This window comes from Microcebus murinus, chromosome 12, assembly GCF_040939455.1.
Source record: "Microcebus murinus isolate Inina chromosome 12, M.murinus_Inina_mat1.0, whole genome shotgun sequence".
In the NCBI taxonomy this organism is placed as follows: domain Eukaryota; kingdom Metazoa; phylum Chordata; class Mammalia; order Primates; family Cheirogaleidae; genus Microcebus; species Microcebus murinus.
The window spans coordinates 47,067,640-47,081,684 of NC_134115.1; the positions used below are offsets into that span (position 1 = coordinate 47,067,640).

Sequence of the window (14,045 nt, forward strand, 5' to 3'; positions counted from 1 at the left end):
CCTCCAACAGTCCGCCCACCTCGGCCTCCCAGAGTGCTAGGATTACAGGCGTGAGCCACCACGCCCAGCCTGTTTTGTTTATTTCTAAACAGATTTTACCCTTCTAATTTCCTATTCCTCATCTTTTTTGGAAAAGCATTATACTAAATAAATGTTTTAGCAATCAAGAGGCATAATTTAAGAAGCTTAATTAGAGATAAGCAATAAAACCTATTTTCTATTTTGCTTTGCCTGCCCTCCTAGGAGGCCAATATCAATATTAAATATTAGTATCAATGTCTTGCTAGTTTGATCATCTCTGATAACTTGTTCCAAAAGACAAACGGGAGAATGACAATGCCAGGATTCTATCTTTGAAAATATGGAGATGGAGGTGGATGTAATTAAAGTACACAAACTATTAAGAGTGTGAATAGAGTGCTTATCACATCTCAGAGGACTGTGAGCCAGAAGTTGTGCTATACAGTCTGGTAACTCAAAGTATATACAAGGAGAAGTACAAAGACTTTATTTATAGTCTGGATATTAAAATTTTGGGAAACGTTCTACTCCATAGGATTTTATAGATTATAAGTATGAGCTATTTCAGGAGGGATTTAGATATATTCATGAAAGATGGTTTTATAAGAAGATAATAGAGGGAGGTAGGGATTTTGGGGGTATTGACAATAAACCTGATAATGGTTATCTATTTGTTATCAAGCACTGGGCTAAATAGACACTTTTTCACATTATTTAATGTGATTCTCTATTACCATGAAATAGTTGTTAGGTACATTTTACAAATGAGAAAACTGAAGCTTAGAGAGGTGGAATAACTTGTCTAAATTTATACAGCCGAATAGTGAAAATGGCATCAGGCCAAGGCATTCTGAGCCACATCTTTAACCCTTCATGCTGTATTGCTTCTCTGTCTCTAAGGTATATATAGAGAGATACTTTTCTTCTATAGAACATATTATAGAATGCTAAAATCCATGAAAAAAGACAACCAACAGAAAAATGGGCAGATTAGGAAATGCAAATACTCATGTGATAAGATGCTCAATCTCATTAGTAAATAATGAATAAAATTAATATCTTAGCACCATTTCACATCTACTAGAAGGGTTAAAAATTAAAATCCTAATAATTCTAAATGATGATGAGGATGTGAAATAACCAGAACTCTTATTTACTGCTTGTGAGAAATGGCACAACCACTTCTGAAGATGGTTGGGCATTACACTGTAATAGAATACACAGTCTGAGTTCTTGTCCAATTTAGGGTTCATCAGCAAGCCAGTATTCTAAGTAAATTTAACGTAATTGGTGATGGATCAGAGAGGAAAGCATCTGATCAAAATAATCCTGAGTGTAAAAAAAAAAAATAATGGAAAGGATAATAAGTATTTGAAGGTTTTGGTCTTAAAGGGATAATATTAGTATATTTTTATTATATGTAGAAGTTGGGAATTATATATATATTTATAAGTTCACTTAAAACATAAAAATGTAATGTGGAGCTGTTGGAGAATAACTTATGTATTACCTCAATCCTAAGTCTTACATACTTTATCCAACTTGTTTTCTACCATTCTGTTATGATACTGGTACATAGAGCCCAATCTTGGTACAGCATCAGCTAACAAAGGCAGACCATTACCATGTAATGGATTTTTTTGAATAGGACCTGTGAAATTAAAATTTGATTTAATAGATATCCCAAATTGAAGTTCTCTGCACTAAATTTGCCAGACATATATATAACTTCTCTAGGATGTACCACTTTGGTGATTGCAGAAATACTTGAGCACCAATGTGATTATTTCTCCTTACACATCCTCTCTTATAATCTAATATCCTATCAGGAACACTTAAGGCCAACTGGGAAAGGATACATCTGTGTTTCCCAAAGAAATTTTAAGATCATTTTGGCCATCAAGTTTGCATGCTGATTTGTGCTGTGTGTGTGTATGTGTGTTTTTTTTTTTTCAGGGAAGAATAGGAGAGCTGGAGTTGCAGTTAAAACATGGGAAAGAAGGACCGGAGGAGGTGCAATACAAAAAAAGCACAGCCTGGCTTTGGTAAGGGGCTAGCATTCAGCTGCCCATCATTTGTCATGGGAAATGAGCATGGGGGGAAAGGTAACTACTTTAAAAATTGCTTTAAGATTGGCAATTTTAACTTCTGTATGAGCCTGAAGGGAAAACGACAGATCTATCTGATGGGTATATTTTTACCCATTCCCTAGATATACTAGGAAAAGCTTTATTCATAAATTATACATATACATTTTTTTCTAAAGCAATGTGCAGATAGTGTTTTTCTTTTTTTCCTGAAACTGATTATTTTATATGCTTTTGAATAAAAATCTGTTTTTTCCACTCAATTAATTGCCTTCCTACCTCACATTTAGTCAAGGATTCTGCTTCCCCTCCTCTGCTTCCCCCCTTCCCCAAGACATCTTCATTGTTAGGGCAACTTTACCACATCAGGGCTTTAATTTCTTTGGCAGACACTCCCTCAGGAACTCCCATTTTATTATATAAAAATTTAAAGTGTTGGCTTTAAAAGCAACTTAAATTGTTACATAGGTTGAGAAGAATACCTTGTCAGGTTAATGTTTCAGCAGCCTCAATTTAAATAAAGTGCCTAGAATCTAAATAGCTTTGCCTACAGCCACAGGTTGTTTTAATCTAAAAATCTGTCCTAGAGTTACTTGATTTTAGGGTTTTATTATATTTACTGACAATTGGCTCATGTAGAAAATCATAAGCTCTGTGTGTGTTTAATTCTATTCTAAGTTACATTTTCTAGATTTATTTAAAAAATAGCAATGAGGTTTAAAACATTATGATATTGGATTTAAGATTTGATATTAAGAATTTGGATTTTGTTTCCTATTGCTGTTATCTTTTGCTTCTAGTTTTAATTTCATCTTCCAAAAGTGATAATTTGGTGGAAGTGGTATATTAGCTACACTCTCCAGAATATGTAGAGAGACCTATGGATCTATATGCCTGGTGAAACTCATGGTCTATATGCGTATGTTAGTATAAAGGAGATCCCTAGAAATTTCTTAAGAACAATATAGAACTAGAAACTTCACAAACTTGCAGTATCTGAAAAGCTATTGGGAAGTGAGCTCTTCAGCATCTTCACTTAATTAGAATACAGACCCAAATCCAAATAAAGTCATCACTTTATTTATGCTTATTTCAAAAAGCATTGATTGTCTATTATTTGCCAGCCACCATTCTAAGCACAGAGGAACAGCATTGAACAAAGCCCCTTCTTTGTACTCTCAAAGCTTGTACTTGACTGAATGGAAATAGATAATAATCAAATAAGCAGATTTAATTTGATAGATTTTGATTATTGGAAGAAAAATAAAGTAGGGTAAAGGGAGCAGAGAGTGACTAGGCTGGGATGAGATTGGGGAGGAGAAGGGTATTACTACTTTCTACAGAGTGTGTTCAGGGAGTGCTTTAATAATATGACATTCGAATGAGACCTCAAAGAAGTGAAGTGATGGAGTGAGCCAAGCTGATATTTGAGGAAGACCATTCCAGGAAGAAGGATCAGCAAATTCAAAGGCCCCAAGAGTGTACCTGGCAAGGGGGCCAATATGGGATGGGGCGAGCAAGGAGCGAAGTAATAGGACCTGAGAGCAGAGAAGTTCAGCTCAGATTGTGGAGGGTCTTTGCAGGCATGAGGGGCTGTGAGTGAGATGGAAAACACTTAGGATTTTAAGCAGAGGATCTGACTCATAATTTAAAAGGATCCTTCTAGCTGCTGTATTGAAAATACACCCTGCAGGATATGGTTAGGAATCCATTGCAATAATTCAGGCAAGAGATGATACTGTTTGGAACTAGAATGGTAGCAGTGGAAGTTCTGAAAAATAAAGAGATGTCGAATCTATTTTGAAGTCAGATTTCATAGGTTTTAAATGCTAATAATTTAAATTAAGGATGTGAGAGAAAGATGGAAGTCAAGAATGATTTCAAGATTTTTGACCCCAAATAACTGAAAGTATGGAGTTTCTATTTACTAAGACGGAAAAGACTATGGAAAAGTAGGTCTCTGTAGGGCAGAAATCAGGTTTTGAATTTGTTAGGTCTGATGTACCTTGTTAGACCTCCATTTGGAGATATCAAGTAGGTTATTGACTATATGACTCTAGAGTTTTAGGGAGAGGTCAGGGCTGAAGATGTAAATTTGAGAAGCATCAGCATATTGATGGCATTTCAAATCATGATGCTGGATGAGATCACCGAGGGATTGAGTAAAGAAAGAGAAAATTTCAGAGGATTGAGCCCTGAGGCACTTCAACATTTAGAGGTGGGTAAGATGAAGAGGGAACCAATAAAGCAGATAGAAAATTAGTGATCTGTGATTTAAGAGGAAAACCAAGAGAGAATGGAAGAATGGAATCTTAAAAGCTAGGGGAAAAAGTTTTCTAAGAAAGGAATGACCAGTTTTGGCAAGTGCTGCTGTGAGGCTGCAAAAGTTGGGGACTGAGAATGGAGCATTAGATTTGGCTTCTTTCTTTTGTTTGTTTCCAAGAGACAGGGTCTCATTATGTTGCCCAGGCTGGTCTCAAATTCCTGGGCTCAATCAAATATCCAGCCTGGGCCTGCTGAGTAGCAGGGATTACAAGCCTGAGCCACAGATTTGACCTCTTGAAAGTCATTGGTGACCATGACAGGAGCTGTTTTGGTGTAGTTGTAGGGACAAAAGCCAGACTATAGAAGGATCTAGAGAGAGTGGAAGGAGATGAGTAAGAGTCACCCAGTACAGATAATCTTTTACAGGAGTTTTGATGAAGAAGAGGCAGAGAAATGAGGCAATAGCTGGAGGGCTTTTTCTTCCTTTAGGAGAGTAGAAGCTACAGTATTTTCACATGCTAAAGGGAGAGTAAAAACAAGTAGACAAAGAAAAATTGGTGATGCAGCAGAGAGAATGGAGTGGGGAGGGAGCTCTAGTACACAAGTGGAAGGTTTGGCTTTAGATAGACATACAGACATATTGTCATTTGTAAGTATTCCACATTGACCAATAAAAGATTACATTGAGTGCACATCTATTTAGGAAGACAGAAATTGAATAATATACTTTAGAGAAACTTGCCATTTTTCAAAAAATATAAATTTAAGGTTTATAGGAGCAGTTTGCCACTTTCTGAAAAACTTGGCTCTTAAGAATGACTCATTCTCAGTGCTGAATAGCCAAGATTTTATATTATGTCAAATACAAATATTTATCAATGCAAATGTAATTTATATTTGAATACAAGTATTTTATAATATTTATAAAAACATTGAATTTGTCAAATTCAAAGTATGTATTGAAAGTGATCCTTTTAAAAATATAAATTTGGCAGCCAGTATTTGTTTTTCATTTTATCTCAGGGCTTCTATATTGGATAAAAACTTTAGATTCTGTGAATATTTGAATTGAGCATATACTTTCCTTCCAACCCACAAGTATAATTATTTTCTTTTGGCTTTGGTGTGATTATATAACTGAAGTTTGAAATTGCATTTTATATATACACATAGTGACTATTCCATATGTACAATTTGGAAATAGTAAATTAATGTTTGGTGAGCTCTCATGCAAAAAAGAGGTGGAGAATGCCTTAGTCAGTTTGGCTTCTCCTAAATATCATGATGGGGGATAAGGATTTCAGCATATAAAATTGGGGGGGGACACATTCAATCCATAGAGGAGAGTAACATAAAGGACACTTGTATACCTGCCACTCATATGACATTATTACAGTGCTGCCTGTATATCCCTCCTCAGTTACATTCGCCTTCTTCCCTGCCTCCACTAAGTGATCTAATGAATAGGAAGATGAAGCTCTCTTTGATGTAAAGCCCTTATTACAGTTCTTTCACCTTACACTAAAATTCTATGTACGTAGTTTTAAGATCTGGAGTAAATGTTGGAGTCTCTTACTAATTGACAAATGAGAGAAAGGACTGCGTTCTTACTGTAACATAAATTCATGTATATGTTGCATCCTTATTGCAGGGTCAGAGACATGTTGACTGATGAGATCACCAAGGCCGCTGCAAAGTAAGATCCATTTATTCTCCTATAAACATTTTTTATAAACTTTTTTTTTCCTGGCAAGTACGTAAGTTTCTTCTTTTAGGGCATTTCATAACTTTAAGGATTTTAAGCATTTCTCAATTATTTTTGAAAAAAATCAGTTGTTATATCATTTCTTGTTTTTAGTTAATTCTTGCTACATGTCTTTGTGAAAATACAGAAGGGCTGGTACAAACATATAACTTTTACAGCAGGAGTCACTGGGGTTGAGCCCTGGCTATTCACCTAACAAATGCCATGTGCTTTGGCTTAGATTTAAAGGATTGTAATTTAGTTCAAGGGGATTATTAAAAAAAAGAAATCCTTGCTAATGTGAGTTATGTAGGTTCTACAAATAGATTATTAAATCTCAACTGTGAAGCAGCAAACAAATCAGAGTAGTACGTCCTTTCATTCCCTTGGTGCTATTAGGTTCAGCATATCTAAAAATATGAATTTTTAAATACTAAAAATCAAAGCAAAGGCCCAGTAAAAAGGCAGTTTTAGTCCTTTGCTTATGGTTGTTTTAACAAAAATTACTTGGGTATTACTGCCTTGAGGATTTTTATTTACTATAGGACAACTCTCACTAAGAAAATTGGACCCTAATGAACCTGCTTGGACAATCTCTTCAGGTTCCTTTGGTAACAAGCTGACTAATTGTTCCTGGCAGTAAGTTACATGTCAGTTATATTCATTTCTCCCTTACACTATCTCCTTTAGCAGCTACCATTTATGTTTGACCTCCTTTCTTATTAGACACCGAGTAATATAGATATACCTTTGACTTAGATTTCATGAGAATTGAAAGTCTGTATCATCGAGAAATTTGTAATTGGAGGATAATTTATCCTCATTATGTCCCAGAACCTTCTATAGCTAAATAGGTTTTGCCCTTAAAAGAACAAAAGCAAAGACATGGTCCACCTTAGAATTAGCTTTCCACCAATAATTTCTGAAACAGGCACTTAACTGTGCAGTCTGATCTTGGCACATGATCGCTATTCAGCTTCATATCTTCCAAGTAAAGAGAACAGGAGTGGTAATCCTCTCCCGACTCAATTCTGTGGAAAGTCCTCCGAAGTATCTGTTGACATACCTCTTTAGGGAAGGAAAACTAAAGTGCGGAAAGGCTTCCACAGGGACTCATTCATGTCTGTTTGTCCAGTCTGGTGAATTGCAGATGCAGTGGGAGAGCGCTCAGCTGCATATCAGAGGGAAGGGAGTGCTGGAATGGGGGGGGCTGTGTTTGATCCTTATATTTCATAGTTTGTTCTATTATGTGATCTACTTTTAGCCTGTTAAAAACAGTGCTCTGACATTTGCAACAAAAAGCTTGAATGCTGAAGAAACAAGCAACTTTCTACAAAAACTGTAATTTTGCCTGTCGAATAGCTTTTGCAGTTCTCCATCCTAAAATTTTATATCGACATCACTGTGATCTTCAAATTTGCAAAGCATTGCTTCGTGACTAATGCCTAAAGAGAGTGTGTTTACATCCTTAGTAGTATGGAGTAAAAATAATTCTTGTTCTGATTACTTTTTATCAAAACTTTCGAAGTATTTTATAGACCTCATTTTATTAAAGCAATCTTGACTATATGAAGCACAGCAGTAGATATTTCAAGACCAGAGGCTGAGAGGTTAGTGATAGAGCCGGAGGTAAAAATCACCCGGCTGCCCTTTCTTTGCTTCTTTCCACTGGCTTTCTCCGGCCATGAGAGACCCTCACCACCACCCTCTGGCTTAGCTTTCTGGTCCTTAGACCATGACTGCCATGGGCTGATTTGGGCCAGGTTAGGGCTTGTTTTGATCAGAACCATAAGTTAAATACAAGAAGTAAAACACCAGTCATGGGATTAAACTGATTTGTTCATTTGAGAGCATTTTTAAAGCATCAGGGATAGGGCGATGGGAGAATTAGAACACAGATAAAGCCTGATGATTAATGTAATTTTATTTTCATTGTTATTAATTAAATAGATTTGAAATTGAAGATAAAAAATCCCCAAAGGATTGGGTCGCTTTACTAACATGTAATGTAATACTTTGTCCCTAAGAAAGCATCATTGCAGCTCATCCTTCCTGTGCTTTTTAATTAGGTTAATGACATCAGTTTGTTTCAAAGGACAATTTAATTAAAATGTCAGTGGTGTTGACTAAATACTGTGCCGATGCTGACGTATTATGCAAATTAGCCACTGCAGTTTGACTGATAGGGGATAGTTATTTGAGCAACAAGGTGATGAGTTTTTGCTAAACCAGTTGTAGATTTTCACCTGGCCAGCTACTCCTTGAATTTGTTTCACTACGTACCAGTATGTATTGAGTGCCTTCTATCCATGAGTCATTTGCATAGGCATGAAAGGAGTATGAAAATGATCAAGACTTACTTACAGTACCTTTGTGAAATATGCATCTTGGCCAAGGGTATTGAGTATTGAGCATTGAGTATACTGTGAACTAGTTTTTTTTAACTCAAAGATTAATGTACAAATATGCATTTAGTCTGCAACCAAAGATCTAATTACCAGTGGCTTTACACGTTTTTTTCCCCATTTTTCAAGAATAATACATACTCAGGGACATTAAGACCAGTGAAACTTTTGAAGTAAAATCATTTTGGGTGCTGTTTTAAAACTGAGGCTAATTTCTCTTTCAGAATTTCAAGGTTAAAAAGATACTTTTAATGTCATCTAATATCCTTGCTTTATGAGATTTGATACCCAATTTCTGGTGACCTTGTACAAGCTCTGCATGGTGATAAAAACTGGGTATCTAATTTTCAGATTACTGAGAATTTAAAGCTTTTTAAAATCCAACTTTGGGGACTCATGGGGACTCATAGGGACCATTTTATAGTAGGACAGGCCTCAGGATATTCTTAGTTAAAGGAAAAAGATAAATTAGAAATAAAAGATTTAATTTTGTTTTTGTTAAATGATTTTGTGGCTTGGAATGCCCAAATCCCACCTTGCTTCCTTGCCTTTTATTATCAGCTATATAAGTGCTCAATAATCATTTCAGCAGAACTCTGGCAAAACCTAGGTTGGAGCCATCTGCTTAGACCTCAAGGCTTCCTTCCCATTTTTCTCCCCCAAGTCCCCTTGTATAAATGTGGATGTCTTACTAACTTATAACAGGCCTCATAGAGGAATGAACTGAGGAGGAGTGAACAAAATACTAAGGGTGTAGAGCAGGCCTTCACTGAGCTTAACCACCCCAAGGTAGGACAGAGGGAAAAGAGGGAAGCATGAATAGATAGATGGAAGGATTTAATAATGACAAGCCCTAAGTCCCATTGTTACCAAATGGAAGCAAAAATGCCAAAACACACATGTACACTAATGTCTTAATACCCATTGACTCATGTGTTCAGTTACGACTATGGCTTGGTTAGGACTGGAGGTACTAGGCTTGCTTAGGGAGCAGGGTTGAAAATCTTCCTCATTCCTTGTATCTGTTCTAGTCTTGCACTGAGGTAAGCAGGGAGTGGTTCTTGGATCATACGTTGAATTCAAGTTCAGGTGTCAAGTCTAGATTTTGGGCAATGTTCTCTGTATTATGGGAACCCACGTTGTAGGACTGAAAACTAAACTATCTTATGGTATGGGTGCTCTATTGCCATTGTTCTGTTATGACAGAATTGGCAAGTCAAGAGTGTCTCATCGGTGTCACATTGGGGACTATATTCTATAGGATCAGCTTGGAATTACAGAATAATATTAAATGTACATTTTCAAGTGATGAATATACTAAAAAGGCTCAGTTTTCTTGATGCTAAATTGAGAACTCAAACATAAGATTTTATTGCTAATATTAGAAGACTACCATTTGGATGATACAAAAGGGCAACTCTCAGTCCAAATAGTCTAAAACCAGGTCTTTTTTATTTGCATCATCTCTGGCGGCTCCAAATTGTGTTACAAACTGACTTTAAGCCTGATAGCTTTGGCATATTGAGAGAAAGAAGGAGAGGATAATAATGACTGAGAAAAGCTGCCATGTGTCAAGTTGTGAGTAAAGTATGCTGTCTGAAGTGGTTTGCTAGAAGCCAGTTCCACACACCAGTGCTTCAGAAAAGCCAGAGGCCGTTCTGTTCTGCTGGGCTTATTCACATAACTGTCCTTGGTTGTGTTTTCAGAAGAAATCGATAATTTTAAATTGGCCAAAGATGACAGGGAAGATAGCTTAGGAAATATAACGTCAAATGATGAAATAAAAATTTTAGGAAGAAAAAACTTAGATCTAAGCTTGAATTTTTAAGTTACAAAAAGACATAATGACTATACATCAATAAGACGAATTCATAATCTGCGCTAGTGTCAGAAGGAAGGAGAGACGCTACGGGTACCAGGGAGCAGGCAGATCTGCATTTATGAGGCTCTGCAAAGGAATGGAAGTGGTTTTTAACCTCATCTGCCCTCCTGTAGTAGCCCTTTCTCCTATCCTGATTAATGTTCAAGGTCTTCTCTTGGAATTTTTTTCTTTTTAAACAGGGAGAGTCCAGTGGTGAAAGGCAATGCGCTGCTAGCCCTAAGCAGCCTTGTTGTCGTCGTATCCAGACACGAAGCCAGCCTCTCCTCAGACTCCGACGAGGTCCTGGAGGTGAGTTAGGGTGATTCACACCCATTGGGCTTTGGTTGTGTTGCTTAAAGTGTCCTGGCCTTGCATTTACAAGGTTAGATTCTGTGATTACAGCACCAAGTTACACTGCTTGATGGGCCTTTACACTGTGAGCCTTAGTGTCTTCCTGACTTTTCTTTGCTGGTTTTCTGTTTTGCCTTCTACATCACAGTTAAGTGGTCATTTCTGTTTGAAGGTGCCAATTTTATGCAACAGGGGTTGTCTTTTTTGTGATTACATCAGTCATAACCAATCTTAGGAGGTTAACTAGGCTTACTGAAAGTGAACAATGCTGTCAAAAAATGATAAATAAGCAGTGTTTATTGACTGAAAAAAATTGTACTTTGCATTTTAATTGTAGATGTCAATGACAAAGTGCCTATTCATTTTTGCAAGGCATTTATTTTTTAATTAAACATGTGGTGAGCTGGCCAATGTTCATTTCCAGTGTACTTTCTCAGATAATTCATATCTGTCAAAATAAAAAGGCATGGGTTTATTCTTGTTTTTAAGCCCCATTATCCGGTAGTGATCATTATCTAGAGACAATATAGCTGAGTGGTTGTAAAACACAGGTTTTGGAATAGGAGAGTCATATATTTAAATCCTATTACTTCCACTTACTAGTTCTATTACCTATTTCTAGTAATTTCTCCTGTTGGAGTCTATTTCTTCATCTGTAAAATGGGGATAACAATACTTACTGAATAGGATTATTGTAAGGATTAAATGAATTAATATATGAGGTCTGTCCAGAAAGTATGTAGCCATTGTTAATACAACAAGAATGGTTACATGGCTGGATACTTTCCGGACACACCTCATAAGTAAAGCACAAAGGCTTTGAGATGCTAAGCTCTCAATAATAATAACCGTTAGCATCAGCATCTACTTCATCACTTCTTGCTGTAAAAGCTGACTTTATTCAACATCATTTAGCCTAGGTCTGTCCTCATGGAGTATCTTATGGGCCATCTGTATTCTTTTTTCATTGTGGAGTGTTTTGGTTATAAACTAAGAAACTGACTCTGACTCATTTAAGTAAAAAGGGGCCTGGAAGGATATGGAATCTGGAAGCCCGTGGAATTGAAGGCAAAGATTAAAAACCAGGTTTTGGGAAGAACAGGAACCAAGGCAACTTGACAAGTCTGAGCAACAGGTACTAATGACGCCTCTTGGCTCCAGTAGGATAGATCAACTCCAGTCATTTACTGACCTGGGATCACTCACTTAAAATTCAGAGTCTCATGGGTCCTAGGCTCACTCATTGGGTAAAGCAGAACAGCTAGTTTGAGCATGTAACCAAGCTTCAAATAGTGGAGAGGAGGAATTCCCCACAAGATGCATTACCAATAAACAGAGAATAGGTGCTGTGTGCCAAAAGCTACATATATGTGCATATAGGCAAAGGAAAGAGGCCAAGAGGTTATTGCATGAATGATAAAAATACAGTTATCATATGAAAATTTAACTTTAAGCTTGGAATCTTATTTTAATGATGAGAAAAATGAAAATTTTATAGAGAGGAAATGTTTCATATCCTTGAAAGAGCCATGGAGTACTTTAGCAGAGGCCACATACTAAATAGAGCTACATCCTGAAAAGTTAATGTCCCTTTGTATCGTCCCCTCACTTCGGTGTTATTTATGCCAAAAGACCAGTTATACAGTTTATTTGCCTCAATGATAACTGGGGGTCTAGCTCAGAGTTTGAGTTCCAGGCTATCTTGTTCTACTTTACCCTACCCCAAACCCCCATACCAAGAAGCTACACAGTCTGAAGATGGGGCTTTGCTTTTATTCTTGATGACCTTGCCTTTGGCTATTACTGAAAGCAATCTCAAGACCTCATTATCTGATTAAGGTTGAAATTTTCTAACATCACTCAAATCTACATGTGACCAACAACTTAAGATCTTAATACAAAGGCCTTGTTTGATTCAAGGAATTCATTCCAAGGAAATACTCAATACTGGATTGCTCTTGATAGTTTGTACCACCTGAACATGTGAATTGACATGGTCATGAATGATATTTATAACCTAGTTTTCTTTTTAATGAGTAGGGTTTTGTTGTTTTTGTGTTCTCATTCATCTTCTTTTCCCAAATGAAGATCAGTTGTGTTTTCCTACCTAATTTTAAATAAGCAAGGTAAATATTGTCAAAATTCTTAAATAAGTAAATGGTAATAATAAGCAGAAATGCTAAGGATGTTGATTAGAATTCTTAAGGGTGTTTATTGCCTCCTTTGTGAAATAAGTCATATTATTGAGAAATTTTGATTTATGCTTTTTGCACATCTCTCCCTTTAATCTCCTCCACATTTTCCTCATTATAATTCACTAAACACAGGAAAGCTCTGAAGGGCTCTCAGATAGTTCTATTTTGCAGCCCCCTTCCTCTCACTTCTGCTAAATCTTTCATAAAAGGTAAATCTTATTCCTATTGGGGCACAGATGAGGATGTATATTTGTCAAAAACCTATTAACTTCATACCTGCATGCTTGTAGTCCAAGTAGATGAAGTTTAGTTTTTGGTAATAGCACTTTAATATAGAAGAGGGTTATATCCTGGATATCTTTTTTCCATTGTCATTTCATGTTTTTCTTCATCTGCAGGTTCAACCTAATTTCCTTTCAATGAAAGAGTGGGTTTCCATGGTGCTTGATACTCTTTTGGTCATTGTGGATAGCCATTACCAACCCAGAGGACGACTTTTATCCTGGTTTTATTATGTAAGTACAAGAAGTAAAAAATGATCAGAAAACTCAATGGTTGACTCTTCTGACTTCAGTTGTACACATGAAATCCATGATACAGTGTAGATAATTCTCAGCCTCGGCTATATGATAGAATCACTTGGGAAACTTTACATGTATATATACACACACACAAACATATACATAAATATAAATATTGATGTGTATATAAAAGAAATACTGATGTGTAGGCCCCTTCTCTGATTTAATAGCTCATGGATGGACTCTGGGCATCAGCATGTCGAAAGCTCTCTAGGTTATTCTATTGTGTAATCAGGATCAAGAGCTACAGTTGTAGTAGAATAAATAAACATTGGCTGAGTTTCTATTCATAGTTTTTTCATTTCAGGGTATGTGACTATAGATAGTTCACTTAACATTTTTGAGCCTTATGGTCCTTATTTATAAAACGAGGGGATTGAACAGTAACATCCATAGTGATTGTAGCCCTCACTCTATCCCTTATTATTAACAGTTTTGTGACTATTGACTTTGACACTTAACTCCCATCATTCTTATTTTCTTTACCTGCAAAATGAGAGTAAAAATTAATGTGTTGCCAACTTTTTAAAAGATT

At 36.4% G+C, this 14,045-nt stretch overlaps 1 protein-coding gene across 2 annotated transcripts in view; it reads left to right on the forward strand.

Annotated features, from left to right (window-relative positions):
- Positions 1 to 14,045, forward strand: part of FOCAD (focadhesin) — a 265,358-nt gene that overhangs the window by 192,456 nt on the left and 58,857 nt on the right. For both annotated transcript variants that reach the window (XM_076008775.1, XM_012769776.3), the window contains exons 23-26: positions 1,978 to 2,066; positions 6,025 to 6,069; positions 10,584 to 10,692; positions 13,328 to 13,444. In XM_076008775.1, the coding sequence (XP_075864890.1) occupies positions 1,978 to 2,066; positions 6,025 to 6,069; positions 10,584 to 10,692; positions 13,328 to 13,444 (360 nt within the window). The remainder of the gene's footprint in view (positions 1 to 1,977; positions 2,067 to 6,024; positions 6,070 to 10,583; positions 10,693 to 13,327; positions 13,445 to 14,045) is intronic.